We start from the raw sequence: 18989 nt of genomic DNA, 5'->3' as shown, positions 1-18989 counted from the left end.
ACATCTAGAGTTGCCAACCTCCAGGTTCTAGATGGAGATCTGCTAATTCAACTGATCTCCAGCCACTAGAGATCAGTTCACCTGGAGCATATGGCCTTTTTGGCAATTGGACTCTATGGCATTGAAGTACCTCCCCTCCCCAAACCATGCCCTTCTCAGGCTCCGCCCCAAAAACTTCCCGCTGGTAGTGAGGAGGGACCTGGTAACCTTATCCACATCACTTTGGGCCTGGCCAGGTTTACATCTGGTTGCTTTGGTTGTGCAACAGAGCATGATTCTGGCTGCCCCCTTCCTTGCCCCACATTTCAAACTTTTCTCTGCACAAGACTCGGATGTTAGTTCAGTTGGAAAGCACGGAGGTCACATTGCGTGTGAGACCACACAACTGAGGCCATGAACGATCAAGACAAGCAAATGGGAAGGGGGCACACTCTTCTGTGCACAATTCTGAGTATTGTGAAATGTGAATGCATGAACAGTTCCAGAGCTTCTCACCAAAGGTGGCACGCTGACATGATGCTTCCAATTATATGGGGGAAGGAATGCCACTTGGGTCAACGTCTGGAGACTGTGGAATAAACTGTTTAAATACAATATTTACCTGAAAGGAAGATGAATGTAAGATGACTACCCTAAAAAAGTAATTACTAGTACGTACTTGTAACTTGTATAAGAATATAAGACAACTCCCTCTTTTTGACGGCACACATGGGGGGGGAAAGAAACCCTAGTCTTCCTTTGGGGCAAATACAACAAATAAACGATGCACAGAATGCCAAGATTTGGCAAAATAAGCAAAGAGCACAACTTTTGCGTACTTTTATATGTGACAAAGGAATTTATTACTTTTATATGTGACAAATAAAATTCCACAAATCATTCTATGAGGCCAGATAATCGCTAAATAACCAATGACTGACATACAGGTTTTCCATGTAACTTGGTCTGTTTTACAGTTATAGAGATTCACATTTTGCAGATTAGGAATGTTCAAGCTGCAGCCAATAAAAATTCCCAGATGCTCAAGTCATTTGTGGGGAGGGTGTCCTAGACTATGAATAGGAATATAGGTGACAAAATTATCTAGTGGAAAGACTACAAGCCCCTTATCTATATCCGTGCCCTTTAAGGGTTCCTTGACTCTCTGTGAGTGCTTAGGTTGGCTTATTGCCATAAGCATGGCATAAATTTGGACACTGAAACCTAAGTCAAGCCACTTTGGATGTTCCAAGGAAGCGGAGGAAGAGAAAGTGTGGCTTGTGCTTCCCCTCCCAGGGATTCTGGGCCTTGTATTCTGGAGATTGTGTGCCTCCCCCCTTTTGCATGGTACCCAGAGATATAAGAAAATGTAACCCAAGTGTGTTTATTGGAGTATTTTTCCTCTTTTATTTTATACCTTGTAACTATATTTTAGGAATTCGTTTTCATTTTCAACGGTTCGGAACATAGAAAACTGGTTAAACACATTACCCCAAAAAAGCAGCTCATGTTTCTTCCTTTGGTTCCTTTGGAATATCTAAAGTGGCTTCTTTTTCATGCTTGTACCATTTCCCAACCTGCCGATACATGTCTGGTGCTGCAAGTTATCTCTTTCAGTCGGGGTTCCTCCTTTCACCTCAGTATGTTTTAGTTTCAATAGCTATTTGGGTAACATCCTTAAATAGGGTTTTGCTTCTTTGCACTCTTTTAGGGACCCATTCAAAGAGATTTCCCTTTCGGAAGAGACCAGAACCACTCTTCCATGTCCTATGAGCATACAAAACTGTTTTATACTAGCTTGGATCCCATGATAAATGTCAGCTAACAGGGGGGAAATCCATATTTGTTGATTCTGATCTCTGACCCTCCACTTCATGCTGTTCCTTGGAATACCTTGTATCCCTGGAATAGTATTTCAGAGATCTCTTTGGGCTGCAGCTGGAGGGGGGAGAAAGAAATCCCATTGTGGTGACGGGAATGCCTTTCATTAGAGTCAATTTACCATGGAATCTAAGACCTTTTGTCCATACAACCTAGAGCTGTTTACCTTAACTGGCATCTACTCTCAGTCGAAGTTCCACTCAGCCTTTCCCAGTTCTAGTACCTGACGCAAAATATGTACTCCCACAGTGCGATAGACCTTCCCTATACTGTTTTCTCAAAATAAGGTAAGAGGTGTGTGATTTGTCGGCGTGGATGGACAGTGTTCTCTAAAATGTATCTGATGCACTCTCAGTAATGGGCAATGAACTTGAAGTCGGAAATGCTTTAAGACAGAAAGTTTAAGGGAATCATAATAAAACAGATAAATCCCATGTCTGAAACTGGACACTGGAAATACACAGAACCCTCATCCAACTTGCTGCTGTGCCTCCTGCTTGCATGTGCAGACTAGGGAGAAAAGGGTGACAGAGAAGCGTAAAATATTACCAGCCGACAGAAGCCATTGGAGTGTCCACCATGCTTTGCTTTTCAAATGCAAGGTTAATGGGTGGGGTTAGCTAGGCCGGATCATGGAATCGACAGCCAGCAAGGTTGCCAAATCTTTTCCCAGCAGAGGTTCCTGCCCCTTTAAATAGCAGCCTAACCATCTGAAGTGCACAAAAGCGTGTCATGGGAATGGAGCTGTGGGAGAAGGTGCGCTCATTAAATGTCTCCCTTCCCTGCAGCAGTCTTTGCCCGAAAAGAAATTGGCAACTTTGACCCATATGATAGTTTTTTCAAACAGCAGTAGTGCTTTAGGAGCCCCCCCCCCCGCCTGTTACAAGCATAACATTGTAACCCGCTGTGCAGTTAAGGCATGCATACCTTAGGAGTTATTCTTCATCCACTTCTGCTACAAACTGTGAATGGTGTTCTGGTGACTTGCTGTGTGTTTTGCTTAGATGAAGTTTTACTGCGTGTTTGCTCACAAATGTCCGAGAGCACAACTTACATTTGAACTTAGAGTCTGTGTCCTCTTCCCCAGCTATTGTCTCGGGAGATCTCTGAACTGAAACTCTGGAGATTTCTTGCTCTACCTTGGTTTGCTGCTCCACAGCCAACTTGTTCATGTCTTTCATTTGGAACCCTAGATGGGATTCTAAATGGCTGATGTACGTCGCCGGGGTTCTAAACTGAGATGCACAGTCACTGCAATAAAAGATGGGGTGCCCTTTATCCATGTTTTTCAAAAATTTCGTCCCTCCGGTTTTTCTGAGCTGGTACTTGACATTGGCCAGCCAGTGGCTGATGGTAGTCATGGACAGTCCGGTGAATTTGGAGATCTGCATGCGTTCTTGAGGGCCCAAATCTGACAATAAATATTTACCTTCCGATGTCTGGAAGAGGCTGGAAGCAAACTGAGCTTGCAAGATGAGGAGGTGCTGAGGATTCCAGTTGGACTGCCTTCCCTTCCTTTTGTGTAAAGTGGAGACTTCTGCTGAGACATCTTCGAAACGCCGGACGTCCAATTCCAGTTTCACTGGTGGGGTCCTAGACGAGGAAGCAGGTTTTGGTGTCGTAGCTTTGGGGAGCACTTTGACCATGTCTGCAATGTCGGATAGTGCGTGCTTCTGAGATGGGGAGGTACAAGATTGTGATTGAGCAGATGCTTCTTTCTTGCTTTTAGATTTGGTCAAGTCTATTGGCTGGTCGTTGCTGTCAAACACGTAACGCCTGGATGTTACCCCTGCAGATTTGGATGGCGTTGGGGCAGGGGATAAAACCGGCTTTTCCATCATGTTTAAATTAGGCTTATGAAACACAGAGACTGAACTCGAAGTGGGGCTGGAATTGGACTGAGGTCTCAAAGGCTCATTTGCTTTACCCAAGTGGTTGTTCAGCACAGATTGCAGGGCGCTCAGTGGGTTTAAACAAGGCAAGTCGGAGGAGTGGTTAGGGGCAGCACACCCATTACTGAGAGACAATGTTGCTGGCTCCATCGTTTTTGATTTTTCTTTCTCCTCATCTTCTATTGCTGTGTCCTCCTCCTTCAAGGGACTTGGATTGGACCTTTTGGGTTCTATACATGCTTCATCTTGTGGGAGGGTTTCTCCTTCATTATGGCTGTTTGGGGTAGTATCCACTTTGTTCCCCTCTTTAACATAGTCCTTTTGCACTTCCTTTTTGGCATCTGCTTCCTTCTTCACTTGAGTGCACTGGCCCATGTTGGTTGAGACCGGGACCAGAGGCATCACTTTCCATTTGGGGGCAATAGGCCTCAGCTTATTTGTAACAGTTGGCCTGACTTGGAGAACTTGGGACCCTACCGGTAGGGAAGGTTTGGATCCTTCGGAGAGCTGATAAGCTGCATGGATGCTAGGATATGCACTCCAACTGGGTGCTCCATTTTGAGCTTTATTGATCGCTGTAGTGACTGTATTTTCTAAAGATTTTAAAATGTCTCCACCGCCTTTCGAAGCATCTTCTAAATCTTCCTCTCTCAGATACTGGTACTTCATTGTAGGATCCATTGGTTTCTGAAGGGTGTCTTCGTAGTCTTCGTTCTTTACTGCTTTCTCATCTTTGTTTGTCTCCTCAGGTTTATTTTGCTTGCTTTCTTTTTTCAGCTCTGAAGGAGGGGCCACAGGCTCTGTAGCTACGTTACTGGAAGGTTTCGAAAGCGGGGTGTCACCAGCCGGTGCCTCAGACAGCGACTGCATTTTCTCCACAGCCAGGGGGTCCAAAACAAGTTGTTTCCCTTTCTTCGAGGCTGAGCTTGTGACTTTCAGGAAGTGCCCCGTGACCATCATGTGCGTCGTAAGCTGCTGCAAGGTATCGTGGGAGCTCCCGCACTCCATACACTTCAAAATCTGCGATTTGCACGCTTCGAACTGCCACGTGTAGCTGGCACCGTTCTGGTAACCGTAGCGATTGTTCGAGGACAGCTGCAGGTTGGCATTCTTCTGAGAAGAAAAGGGGTCTGCAAACGACCCAGTGGTAGAGTCAGGGGAGCAAGGCCTGTTGACGTCGAAGACACGTTTCTTCGTGGGAGTCACCATTTTGGAAGAAATGGTAGGGACTGGCTCCTTCAAAGGCACTTTTTGGTAGTGTTTTGTTTTGATCATGTGAACGCTTAGGTCTTGAAGGGAATCAAAGGAGTCACCACAGAACATGCATTTTAAAACTTTCTGGGCGTCTTCTTTATCCATGTCCTGGAAGGCCCTTTTTCGGGGCTTGGAGTAGCTCGTAGGCCTGTGCTTGTCCTTTTTATGGTTGTCGTCTTGGTAATGACCACTCTCGTTCATATGGACCGTGAGCTCCACCAAGGTATCGTAGGCAGCGCTGCACTGCCGGCACCTGAATCGACTGGCGCCCGTGAATACAGTCCCGCACATTTTGCTGCTCTGCCTGTAGAGCTGCACAGAGCTGAAAAGGTTTGGTTTGGAGACTGGCCTGGTGGGTAAACTCTGCTGCAGGCTTTTGGTCAAGGCGTCCTGATGCCAATCGAACTCGCTTTTGCTTGCTCCGTTTCTGTGGTCACACCCCCTCTTCTCGGAATTGGACAGCTTGAGTCCTAACCCTAAGCCTGTCCAATAGGAGTCTGAAAGGATGTTGGCATAAACTGCTGTCATTTTATCCATGCAGCTATGTGCTTCGCTGGGAAGTTTGGGCTGGGCATTGGCTTTGGGGTCCTGGGTCTCTCTGGAGCAAAGGGTTTTGATGTCTGCCACCTGGTCGCTAGCATCACTTAACAGTGATTCGTTTTCAACATCCTGGTTGGAGATATGACTTACTGGAGAATTCTGGTAGCTAAAGCTTCCTTTCGGATCAGGGCCCACGTCGTGTTCTTCGTCCGTACCCGGGTCATTGCTGCCCTGAAGATGAGCGGTTGAATTGCTCTCGTTGTCATCCTCTTCTTCCTCTTTTATGTCTTCATCGTCTTTCAGGTCGTCTTCTTGGGCATAACCTGAAAAGGAATGTCAATATGTGAAATATCAGTTTAGAGAAGTGTTTTTATACGTTCATTTCTCTAGATCTGGCATTTGCTTTCCCTACAGGATTTCACTTTAACCTTCTACTTTATAGATTGTTAGCACAAGATGTAAAAAAAGCTGGTGAGGCTTGCCAGTTTTTTTTTTGTTGGCAGATGATCATAATTCTTTGTAACTTCTAGAGATTCCGAGTTAATAATTTTCCTGTCGCAATAGGGAAGTGCTAACCATCCCTTAATAGAATAGTGATAAAATTAATCTGTGAGACCATTTTAAGTCCCATTAAAATGATGTGATCAAATGGATATTATCCAGCTCCAGAAAATGACAACTGGCAAAGGAGTGAAACATCTTGCCCTAATTTTCTTGCTTCTGCAGACTATGCAGGTCCGGGAATATGACGCTGTTTGATGGGCTAAGCAAAGCATTTCAGAATGCTCACAAACTAGCTACAGAATGCAATCCTGATGGCTTACTCATGAGAAACCCGACCAATGTACTAAGTGCACATCACATAGAATCATAGAGTTGGAAGGGATCGCCAGGGTCATCTAGTCCCACCCACTGCACAATGCAGGAAATTCACAATTTCCTCCCCTCCCCCCCAGTGACCCCTACTCCAGGCCCAGGAGATGGCAAAAAATAAAATCCTCCAGGATCCCTGGCCTATCTGGCCTGGAGGAAAATTGCTTCCTGACCTCAAAGTGGCGATCGGCATTACCCTGGGCATGTAAGAAAGGGCCATGAGAGCCAAACACTGACGCAACCCTTCCTGCCCTCCCTCTCATGATCTGTCTAAGTTCACAGATAGAACATCTTGAGAGCACAAAACTCCCTTAACCCGAGGAACCACAAATCTTAATAAGAACACTTTGAAAATGTAAATTGGCCAACAGGAAGACTATTTCCTCTAATACCGTACAGATTATCTCATCGGGGTTTTTTTTTTTTTTAAATCATGTACTACCAAAGCTATCAAAGAAACAGGAAATATTTCTTTTAGGGCACACTGACATTTTTGCAGAGAAGGCATAAACTTTGCAGTCAATGCACAGAAACAACAACTTTGAAATCCCCACCCCACATGCAGAAACAACAACTTTGAAACAGTTTTTGTGCTTCTTGTGTTCCAAGACAATAAGCTAGTTATGCTTAAGTAGTGCTGCCAGCTCTGGGTTGGAAAATACCTGGAGATTTTGGGGGTGGAGTCTGACGAGGGAGGAGTTTGGAGAGGGGAAGGACTTCAACACCATAGAGTCCAATTGCCAAAATGGCCATTTTCTCCAGGGGAACTGATCTCCAGGGGAACCAAAGTGGCCATTTTCTCCAGGGGAGCCAGCATGGTGTAGTGGTTAAGAGCAGTGGTTTGGAGCAGTGGACTCTGACCTGGAGAACCAGGTCTAATTCCCCGCTCCTCCACATGAGCGGCCGAGGCTAATCTGGTGAACTGGATTTGTTTCCCCACTCCGCCACACGAAGCCAGCTGTGTGACCTTGGGCTAGTCACAGCTCTATTAAGAAATCTCTCAGCCCCACCTACCTCACAGGGTGTCTATTGTGGGGAGGGGAAGGAAAGGTGATTGTAAGCCGGTTTGATTCTGCCTTAAGTGGTAGAGAAAGTCGGCATATAAAAGCCAACTCTTCTTCTTCTTCTTCTTCTTCTTCTTCTTCTTCTTCTTCTTCATCACCTGGAGATCAGCTGTAATAGCGGGAGATCTCCAGCAATCACCTGAAGGCTGGCAACCTTACGCTTGAGCCTCATTCTTACCACTACCAAACATAGTCTTCCCACTTAACGGCATACCAAACACTACCAAACGTTCCACCACCAAACATAGCCTCATTCTTACCACTACCAAGCGTTTCCCTTGCGATAGTCTTTGTTCTCATCAACAGACCGATGGATAGAAGCAAATGTATCAGCCGGCTACCACCCCCCTCGCCCACCCCACAGATAAAATTTTCTGCTTAATTAAGCTTTGACATGTTTACTATAACCTTTACAGAAGAGGAACTCATGCTGAGAAGTCCTTCCCCCCCCCCCTTTTTTTGGAACAGACTGTTTGTCGGCACTATAAACAGAGACAATCTCAAAAAGTGGGGAGGCACCGGACTGGGAAGCATCATCCCAAACGCACACAAGAACTGGTGAAGTCCACTGGAATAATGTTTTCAAAATGTCATAGTTGACTGCTATATATTTTAAACCGCTGCCTTCCTTAAACAATTTCATTTGCGTTGGGCACTTTACGTGAGAAAGCCAAGTCCTTGAAATGCAGACAGACAGTTGGGGGGTGTTTAATGAATGTGCATGGGGCTGGTGATTTCCTTAAGAAGGTTTCCGTCCGTATGCAAATCTTCCTATAAATTGAAATGCAGAAGATTAATTCATTGGAATGCTTGATTAGCAGAAGAGGTTCTGGTATGGCGGCATACATATTTTTTTAAAAATCTACATATGTCACGCATATCGGTGACAACCCTTGTCTGGCTGCCATTGTGGGTGTCATAAATTAGGGGCATCCGGCGCAATCAGTTTATTGCACACAAATGTCTTGATCAAGCAAGGACAATCCAGATGTAGAAAGAAGCCAGTGTGGTGTATGGGTTAGCGGGCTGGACTAGGATCTGGGAGACCCAGTTTTGAACCTCCCTCTGCCATGTAAGCGGGCTGAGTGACCTTGAGCCTAGGGTTGCCAGCTCTGGGTTGGGAAATACCTGAAGATTTTGGGGGTGGAGCCTGAGCAGGGTGGGCTTTGGGGAGGGGCTTCAATGTGGTATAATGCCATAGAATACAAAGCGGCCATATATATAATTAATCTGCTTGGGTAAGTTAAAATTGTGTTACAGTAAATTCATACCGACTGATGTTAAGTTTTAAGGGGTCAATGTATTCATGTATGTAATTTTTGTTTTAAATTCTGTTTGAAAGCAACAGGAGCAAAATCAGAAAGTCAAGATTTTCCTGTACAGCAGCAACAGACTTTTGATAAAGCTAATGCAATTAGTGAAACAAGGATAAGGTTCGCGAAACCTTGTAAACTTGCACAGATTGTTGCAACTTGTATAAATTGTTTTCTTATATAACTTGAATCATTTGTTGGAAATCATGTTTTTGAAACCACACAATCTATTATATTCAGTGCATCAGTGGTACTTTATGTATATGTGTGTCAAGTACCACTCCCCTTCTGGTATTGTATACCACCAGGAGGATGGCAACCCTACTTGGGCCAAATGCTCTCTCTCTCTCTCTCTCTCTCTCTCTCTCTCTCTCTCTCTCTCTCTCTCTCTCAGACTGAGCTGAGCTGCTGTTGAGGGGGTAAAGTGGAAGAAGGGAGACCCCCACTGTAACCTGCTTTGGGTCTCTGTTGGAGAGAAAAAGGGGATATAAATATTTAAATAAATAATAAAGTAATACTCTTCCACATATGGATTACACTTATGGATGTGCTAAGGGTTGCTGTATTTTAAAAAAAACACAGTACACCATGGATACCCCTGTAATGCTCTCAATGGCTGACCAGTACTGTTAATTTTATGTTGTTGCTATGGACAGCCAGCATGGTGTAGTGGTTAGGAGTGGTGGACTCTAATCTGGTGAACCAGGTTTGATTCCCCACTCCTACACATGAAGCCTGCTGGGTGACCTTGGGCTAGTCACCTTTCACTCCAAACTCTCTCAGCCCCACATACCTCACATGTCTGTTGTGGGGAGAGGAAGGAAGAAGATTGTAAGCCGGTTTGAATCTCCTTAAAAAAGGTGGAGAAAACTGGGGTATAAAAACCAACTCTTCTTCTTCTCTTTCTCTTCCATGGGGACCTAACGTGACTTAAAGCACAATTCTCCCCTCCTCCATTTGTTCTCATCCATAACCTATGGATGAGAAAATTACCAGTCCAAGGACAACCAAAGAGCTACCGTAGCAGAGAGGGGATGCGAACCTGGGTCTCCCAGATCCTAATTCGGGACCCTAACCACTATACCACACAGGCTTTCATGTCTGAGACATTTGCCTTGGCAAAATAGGTCATTGGGAGAGACTATGAATCAGCTTAAAACAGAGTACTTTATTTGAAATGGATTGTAGGCTGAGTGTATACCCTTTCATTTTGGAATTTTTAATGAGTAAAACCACTTTCCCCTTCATCTTTATTTTAAATGCACCTTTTTGGCTGTTAGCTTTTACACCACTGAATGCTATTTTCTGCAAGATATACTCTCTTTTTCCAAATATAGCAAGATTTCATCAAATACAGTCCTCTTTCCAAGTCCGGAAAATTTAGGTTGGGACCAGAAAAGGGACAGTGAAGCATTGTCCGAAATAACAGCGCAAATACATGGAAAGCTATCAACATGCTTGTTTCATTCATGTAAGCCTAAATTCCCTTAAAATAACCATGAAAGCAATCTTGCAGTGCTTGGAAGTGATCTTGGTTCCTTTGTTTCCTGGAAGGAACTCTAAACTTCTTTTGTGTTGCTCTTTTCTCTCTTTTTTTTGGCAAAAGACTGTTTTCTTTCTTTAAAATATTTCATGCAGATAATGGATAATGACCACTTCTTCTTGTTTTCTCTTGAAAATGTCTAACGGCATTAGCTATTCCAAAGGCAACTCCTAACCTGGCTTTGTTTTAGTTCCTGGTTTGCAGATTCATCTCATTTTTTTTTTGTCCTTTTCCTCCCCACTCCCCCTTTTTTTGGAGAGCGGCAGAAAAAGATAAATTAGTCCTGGCATTTAAAAAAAACACACATTTTAACTCTAGAGTCCTAGTGGCAAACGCCCTTTGGATATACTAGGGTTAAACCACCAAAGCATCCATTATGCACACTACCACTGCAGATTCCTCATGCAGCAATCCTCCCTACCAAAATAAGTGAAGGATGCCATAGCATTTACAGAGCAATCCAAGGGGTGTGTGTGTGGATAGATGGGGGCGACTGTGGTGCAGCCACACCACCAGAGAGTCTTCCTAGCTGCCGAAAAGAAAATTAAAGCCACTTCAAAAATAAATAATAGGAAAATGCCCCCGTAGACTAAATTGAGGCTGTGCCACCAAAAATGTGTTGTAGGAATGCTGCGGCGTGAGGGGGTGTTTCTGGGGTGAAAGGGGTCAGGAAGCTGGCCTAAAGGCAGCTCTGCCCCCAGGAATGCCCCGGGAATGCCTCCAAGGACACGGGTGAGGGGGATTTGCACCAATGGAATGCTGCCAGGAGGCAGCGCCAACGTCCAGGCCTCGCACCGATGCCACCCGTGTCGGTGTAAGTGCCCCTTATCATGGGTTAAATGGGCACTGATGCCAGTGTGGGGGTCACGCCAGCTCCTAAGGAGCTTCCCCTTTCCTTAGGATTGCAGCCGAAGTGTCTCTTTGTGATCCACAGTAGAAGTAAAACAAAGCTTATTTATCATTTCATATCTGAATATTTGGACGCATTATATAAAAATGTAGGTGCATGAAGTTCATGTCGCTGCTTCTTTATATGTTAACTTTAAACCATTCAGTGGTGGCAGATAAATTCATTTCTTAAACATTTGCTTTCTATGGTGGCTCCAATGTTCAGTTAAAGTTATGCATGAACAAAAGCAAAGTTTACGTGGAAAAAACATTTGTGCATTTTCCTCTTTTCTCTCTTCCCCCCCTTCCCATTTCAATGGAAAGGCCCTCAGTGCAGAAACGGGTCTTGCTTGTTTTCTTCGGGCACCATGCACAATCTTTGCTATTTAAATAACATTATCTTTATCACTGGTACTGTCATAACACTTTGCATGCCCGGCACATCCTAATCCTCGTCCATACCCCAGCGACACCAGTTGTGCTCAAGTCCAGCAATTCTGTGGGGATCCCAAGCATGCAACGGCTCTGAACGGCAGCGGTTACTTTGCTCTCTTTCCCACCACGGTTTCCTTTTCACGGCATCCTCCAGCAGGCTGAACAGTGCTGAGGAAAACTCGCAGCTTCCGCTTGTGCCAAAGAGAGTCGGCTCGTTCACCACAAGGGGGAGCCTCCAGGCAATATCTGGGAGCCACAAACTATGCAGCTGCCCTGGACAATCATGTCCAAGAAAACATGATGGCTGGCAGCCTGCCTGCCTGCGCCAGTGCATCAGCAATTGGCTTGATCAATAAGGTTTCATCAGCTCCCGCCAGCAAATCATTTCCTTTCCAAAGGAACCCTGTTTTCTTTAACCCCACAGATCAGATCAAGACGATAGCCCAAAGTCTAGGTGAACAGATTTCCCACCGCTGGAACTTGGGGTGAGGGGTTTCTCCGTAATATTGTTTTGCATAATACAAGAACGTAAGAAGAGCCCCGCTGGATCAGACCAGTGGTCCATCTACTCCAGCATCCTGTTTCGCATAGTTTAGGGCGGTGGACTCTGATCTGGAGAACCGGGTTTGATCCCCCACTCCTTCACGTGAGTGGCGGATGCTAATCTTGTCAACTGGATTTGTTTCCCCACCCCTACACATGAAGCCAGCTGGGTGACCTTGGGCAAGTAACTCTCCGCACCACCTACCTCACAGGGCGTCTGTTGTGGAGAGGGGAAGGTGACTGTAAGCCAGTTTGATTCCTCCTTAAATGGTAGAGAAAGTCAGCATATAAAAACCAACTCTTCTTCTTCTTCCTCTTCCTCCTCCTCCTCCCTTGCTCTCCTCTTTTCTAAGGCAACACCCACAGTCATTCCATACAACTGTCCTTCCTCTCCGTGCCTCCCCTCTCTAGGGTTCATTCTGTTGCAGCTTGTACTCAGGCCTTCTGGATGGCTGCCATTCTGGATTCCTAGGGTTGCCAACTCCAGTTTGGGAAATTCCTGGAGATTTGGGGGCAATGCCTAGGAAGGGTGGAGTTTTGGGAGGCGAGGAAACTCAGCAGGAATGTTGTACCATTGAGTCCACCCTGCCATCCCCCACCCCCTGCCAGGAGAACTGATCTTTGCAGACTGGAGAACAGTTATAATTCTGGGAGGACTTCAGACCCACCTAGACGTTGCAGCCAATTTATGGCAACCCCATACGGCAGGGGTGTCGAACTCATTCATTACGAGGGCCAGATATGACATGAATGTCACGTAGTCAGGCTGGGCCATGCCTCGCCAGTCCAGATCGGGAGTGGGGGGGGGGAGGGTGGCTGTCTTGGCTGGCTCGCGGGCTGGATAAGAGCTCTCAAGGGGCTGGATCCGACCCACAGGCCATATGTTTGATACCCCTGCCATAGGGCTTTCAAGGTAGTGATTAAGCTAGTGGTTTCCCAGTGCCTTTCTCTGCAGAATCTTCCTTGATGGTCTCCCATCCAAGTACCGACACTGCTTAGTTTCCAAGATCTGATAAGATCGGGCTATACTATATCATTCCACAGGCATGGCAATACATATATTAAATAAAAGAAAAACTAAAGTATTTATTTAAGACAGGATTCCCCCCCCCCAGGTGTGCCATCAAGAAAAAGAGGGGGTCATTTTACGTCTGCATACAAGTTAAAGTTATGTAAAGACCATTGGTGTCTGTGTATGTGTGTATAATGCAGACATGTATGTAAATGTATGTGTGTAATACTAACTCCAGCCATTAGATTGCTAGTAGTCTGGTGTGTTTGATATGAACTTGGTGTGCGCGCCTCTGTGTATGTGTTTTTAGAGTACCACATGGTACGGCTTTGAAACTTCAGTTTGTTAAAAAAAAAAAACTAAAAAACCCCCGTAACAGCCTAACATCCTTTGAAGTCGTTGCTGATATAGCTCTGAACAGATCCATTCAAGTTCAACTAACATCAGACAACTGTTTAGTGTATCAGAGGAAGCCACAAAAGCAAGGATTTCATCAATATTTCACAACAGCCTCAGGGAAACTGTAGATTGCAATGCTGTAGGGCAGCTAATGGAATTACACACAAGGGTTTTGTACATTTAAAATAAGCAGCTACTAAAAAAATACCTTTCAGTTTGATAGAAACTGTACCAAAAAAAAAAACCCCTGCAGATGGGAAAACAAATAGCTACCAACATTTATTCATGTCAGGATGATAGGTCATTTAATAACAGGTATTTCTTTTTCCTCCAACCCCCCCCCCCCCCCCACTTAGGCAATAATAAAGATTAACATTTATGAAAAGTAGCATAAAAAAACAGTAGAGCCAAATGAATAATTAAAGATGCTTCTGAAGAATTTGTTTGCTGTTGTAAGGCCGGGAAGCTCTCTTACAAGCGACGGAAGGCTTTTCTCCGTTAAACAATAAAAAGGCCAAGGATGATGATTATGAACATTTACGTGTTTTGGCTGTGCACAGAGAAAAGAAGAAGAGGAGTTAGTTTTCATATGCCGACTTTCTCTGCCACTTAAGGAAGAATCGGCTTACAATCTCCTTCCCTTCCTCTCCCCACAACAGACCCTTTGTGAGGTAGGTGACGCTGAGAGAGCTCTAAGAGAACTGTGACTAGCCCAAGGTCACCCAGCTGGCTTCATGTGTAGGAGTGGGGAAACAAATCCAGTTCACCAGATTAGTCTCTGCCGCTCATGTGGAGGAGAGGGGAATCAAACTTGGTTCTCCAGATCAGAGTCCACCTCTCCAAACCACCGCTCTTAAACACTAGACCACACTGGCTCTTTGAAGGGATGCCACAGAATAGGTGCTTTCTTGTGGACATCTGGAATGGCCGAGTGAAGCTTTGCGTCACATTCACCTGGTTTGAGAATATTTACAAATGAAAAAAAAACAACCCAACCTGGATTCTTTGCAAAGGAATCTGTCCAATAACACAGTGTAAAAGATCAGCATTTTTTCCATGAGACTCTTTATCAGAGTCAAGAATTCTGCATACGACATGACATTTCCTATTCTAAAATTAGATCTCTACCCAACACTGCATTATTCACCTTAGAGAAACAAGCAGTGTTGACCTTCGGCGCAATTTCATTAAAATGCTTACATATGGTTTGTCTCAGATTACTTCTTTTAGATGGTGCTGCTTTCGTAATACTTTTAACTTTATTATTGTCATTCGTAACCATTAAAAAAAACAGTTGTGAAAATATATATATGACTTAATAGCAGAAGGAGCTGGAAAAGGAGCTGAAAATTGCTGGTTCAAGAACCAGCTCACCCAGAAAATTGTTTGGTAGCCTTTGGAAAACCACTGTCTTTTAGGATTGACTCTCTCCCACCTATCACCCCCAAATTTAGAGATAATAGTACTGGCCAGCTTCACTGAGTAATGTTGTAAATAGGGTTGCCAGGTCCTTCTTCGCCATTGGCTGGAGGTTTTTGGGACAGATCCTGAGGAGGGCGGGTTTTGGGGAGGGGAGGGACTTCAATGCCATAGAGTCCAAGTGGCCCTTTTATCCAGATGGACTAATTGGCTGAAGATCAGTTGAAATAGCAGGAGATTTCCAGCTAGTACCTGGAGGTTGGCAACCCTAGTTGTAAGGAGTCCTGAATACTTCATATGCATGGTAAATAGTAGTATTATCATTACTATATACATTCTTCATGGCCTTTTTAGATACTTAGTAGTGACGAAAGTCATAGAATTCTGGAATGGCCAATATTCATTCTTCACAAATGTTTGGATCCTGGCTTTACCACTTGCCTCATATACCAGCATGTCAGGCACTGGATCAGCATTCAACTTTGGCCTTTTATGCATGGCTGTTTCCCTCGCCTTCACTCCTTGGAGGACTTCAGATCTTTGCTTTGATTACGCATGCCGTTTCCGACTGTCAGAGGTCGCCTCACTCTCCCCCTGCGTTTCCCCACGTTTTCAGAGACCTGTTTTATCTTGAATTTCAAAACGTGGGCATAACGCACAGGGAGAGCAAGGAAACCTCTGACAATTGGAAATGGCATGCATAATCAAAGCAAAGACCCAGCGTTGTCGGAGGGGTGACCGCGAGGGAAATAGCCGTGCATATTTGACTCTCCACAGGTCGACCAGAACCACCCAACCTCAAACAGATTCAGGCTCCCGCTGCAGAAAAAATGTGCATATGTTTTAAAAGAAGCAAAGGTGCTTTCCAATATTAACCCTGCAATCCTAAGGACAGTTGCTCTAATCTAAACCCACTGATTACAATGGGCTAAGACTGGATTGCACTATGGGATTTCACTGTAAGGTCATCTTCGCTTTCAGGTTTGGCTACATTCTCATTCAGCAATGTATTTAGCCATGTACTCATCATTCTTTTCCATGTTGGCCACCTTCCTGTTGACTAGAGTACAGTGTACATAAAGCAACTGATAATCTGCATGTGATTGGCGCACTTCTCTCCTCCTCCTAGGGTTGCCAGCTTCGGGTTGGGAAATACCTGGAGATTTTGGGAGTGGAGTCTGAGGAGGGTGGGGTTTGGAGAGGGGAGGGACTTCAATGCCATAGAGTCCAATTCCCAAAACGTCCATTTTCTCCAGGGGAACTGATTTATATCACCTGGAGATCAGTTGTAATAGCAGGATATCTCCAGCCACCACCTGGAGGCTGGCAACCCTACCTCCACCTCTGCATGGAGGAAACATAGGTGATGAAAAATGGCATATTGGAGGCTGGTACCATTCGAGACCCCTAGTCCCAAGCACTCATTCTCAGCCATGCGAGTCAATGCAACAATAACTTTGATGAACTGCTTGAAATGGACAGTGCCTGATATTTGTATGTGGGATCGCAGCATGACTTTTTAATTCCTGTTTTATGGCTGCATCTGCACTGACCCGGATGGCCACTCTCGTCAGATCTTGGAAACTAAGCAGGATTGGCGCTGGTTAGTACTTGGATGGAAGACCACCATGGAAGTCCAGGGTCACTACGCAGAGGCAGGCAATGGCAAACCACCTCTGTTCTTCTCTTGCCTTGACAACCCTACGGGGTCACCATAAGTTGGCTGTGACTTGACAGCACTTTCCACCAGCACGGGAGCATCCACACGTCATTAGCTACTGCACTATTATTTTGCTATAGCAATTTAGACTGTGTGGTCCACCCAACTGCAAACTACTGCTATAGCACAACAACAGTGCAATAGCCAGCAATGAGGAGGAGGAGGAGGAGGAGAAGATTTGTTTTTTATATGCCGGTTTTCTCTACCTTTTAAGGAGAAGAAATCTGCCTTACAATTATTTTCCCTTCCTCTCCCCACAACAGACATCTTGTGAGGTAGGTGGAGCTGAGAGAGTTTGGAGTGAACTGTGGCTAGCCCAAGGTCACCCAGCAGGCTTCATGTGGAGGAGTGGGGAATCAAACCTGGTTCTCTGGATTACAGTCTGCTGCTCATGTGGAGGAGTAGGGAATCAAACCCGGTTCTCCAGATTAGAGTCCACCACTCTTAACCACTACACCATGCTGGATCTCTGAAGCCACTCTATTGCTGAACTTCTCCCACCCAATTTATTTAATTTCATTCTGGTATATTTTACTGCTTCTCTCTTTCTCCTTTTCCTTTCAGGAATATACCAAAGAAACGGCGGTCCAAATGAACCTGCTTTCATTTCCTGCTCAACGTTATAGCCTGCAAACGCTGACTTTTGACCATTAGGTTTCCGCAGTTATATGCGTCTGGCTATCAAACCACGAAGCCAGCATGAAGGTCATTACGCCGGCCGGGGTCTTTCTTCAACTAACTTCTCAGATCTGTAAGCAATAAGCAGTTGTGAGAGATTGATACGATACTTTGTGAGTAATTTGGATGAACTATAACACCAGCTCGGTAAAGTATTATAATTTTAAATGTGTCCAGAAAATAATTGAAATTCTGGTTTAAGCTCCTTCCTTAATGCACAGTGCTAGGCATATTTAACAGCTGACTAGTTTAGTGTGAGCATTGCTTTACAAATGAGGTCATATTGTTTTTAAGAAACAATATCGCTATCAAACTCTGTTTAAAGAGGAAATGCCCAGAGATGAGGGGGAAGACTTTTGAACTGTTCTGTCTCTTTCCATCCATGTTTACCGCGGTGATTTAGGTTCCCGGGATTGTTTGAAGACAAACAGAGGAGATTCTGGCATTTAGGAGAGACCTTGTAACGAGCAGCTGGCGAGGATATTCTCTCTTATTATTAGTCTGTCAGAAAATCTTTGTTCTACATCACTCCATCTTTGCAACACTGGCCAGAGATGGGAAAGGTCAAAAAACATTTGCCTCCAACGTATAGTTGCCACATGTACAGTGTCATTCCTTGAGTCACACAGAATCGAGCTGATATTATGGAAAGGACAGAGCCTAAGCCAAGTGTATGCTCAGACATTTAGTCTGGCAAAATTAAGACTTCCTTCTCTCTCCCCCCCCCCCCCATCAGTGACTGATTTGCTAATAATGCATGATGTGGTCCAACTCCAACCCGGAAGCCAAGCCTAGTATTTCTAGATAAAAGGATCTAGTTTGGGTTACTTGTCATCCAGTGATATGGGGAAAGAACTCATCACCATTCTGGCTAATGTTGAAGGCTGAAGAGGCCAGTAATTGCTTCTAAAGCCAATACTTCAGGGTGCCTTGTTATTCTTGGGTAATGGTCCTGCACCTTTAACAGTTGTTGATGGGCAGAATTCCACAGGTAATGCTTCCCTCTGCCACTCTTTCCACGCTAGCAAAAATGTTACCTCTTGACTCCTGCCTACTATTTACTTATTTTCTTCATTTATACCCTGCCTTTCTCCCCATCGGGGACCCAAAGGGGCTTACATCATTCTCCTCCATTTTAACCTCACAACAACCCTGTGAGGTAGGCTCAGCCAAGAGTGTGTGACTGGCCCAAGGCCACTCAGCAAGCTTCCATGGCAGAGTGGGGATTTAAACCTGGCTTTCCCAGATGGTAGTCTGACACTTTAACCACTCCACTACACTGGCTCAACTGTTGGGTGACTGTTGGGGGGGAGGCAGTGGGAAGCAATTGCTTGCCAAAACCACCCACCTGGCCACCCTATCTACCTCTCAGGTCCGGTGGCTCGGGGAATTCTCCAGGGAGAGTTCACGTGAAGCGATGCTGTACCCTGTCCTGCTTCAAATCGCCACCCCATGTTTTATCGCATAGAATTTGGCACGAGCCAATCAATTTGTGAGGCGGCAGAGGAACAAGGCTCAGGGGCTTTTCTTGTAGCAGTGGGGAAGAAATAACAAAT

The 18989-nt window shown here is 45.0% G+C and overlaps 1 protein-coding gene across 1 annotated transcript in view; it reads right to left on the bottom strand.

Moving 5' to 3' along the window:
- Positions 1–2743: 2743 nt before the first annotated feature.
- TSHZ2 (teashirt zinc finger homeobox 2) overlaps positions 2744–18989 on the bottom strand; it is a 251732-nt gene continuing 235486 nt past the window's right edge. The window contains exon 2 of the mRNA XM_056845219.1: positions 2744–5869. Within this exon, the coding sequence (XP_056701197.1) occupies positions 2796–5869 (3074 nt within the window). The 3' untranslated portion in view covers positions 2744–2795. The remainder of the gene's footprint in view (positions 5870–18989) is intronic.

The sequence above is a fragment of the Euleptes europaea genome, chromosome 2 (genome assembly GCF_029931775.1).
Source record: "Euleptes europaea isolate rEulEur1 chromosome 2, rEulEur1.hap1, whole genome shotgun sequence".
In the NCBI taxonomy this organism is placed as follows: domain Eukaryota; kingdom Metazoa; phylum Chordata; class Lepidosauria; order Squamata; family Sphaerodactylidae; genus Euleptes; species Euleptes europaea.
This window is presented reverse-complemented; position numbering and strand designations above follow the sequence as displayed.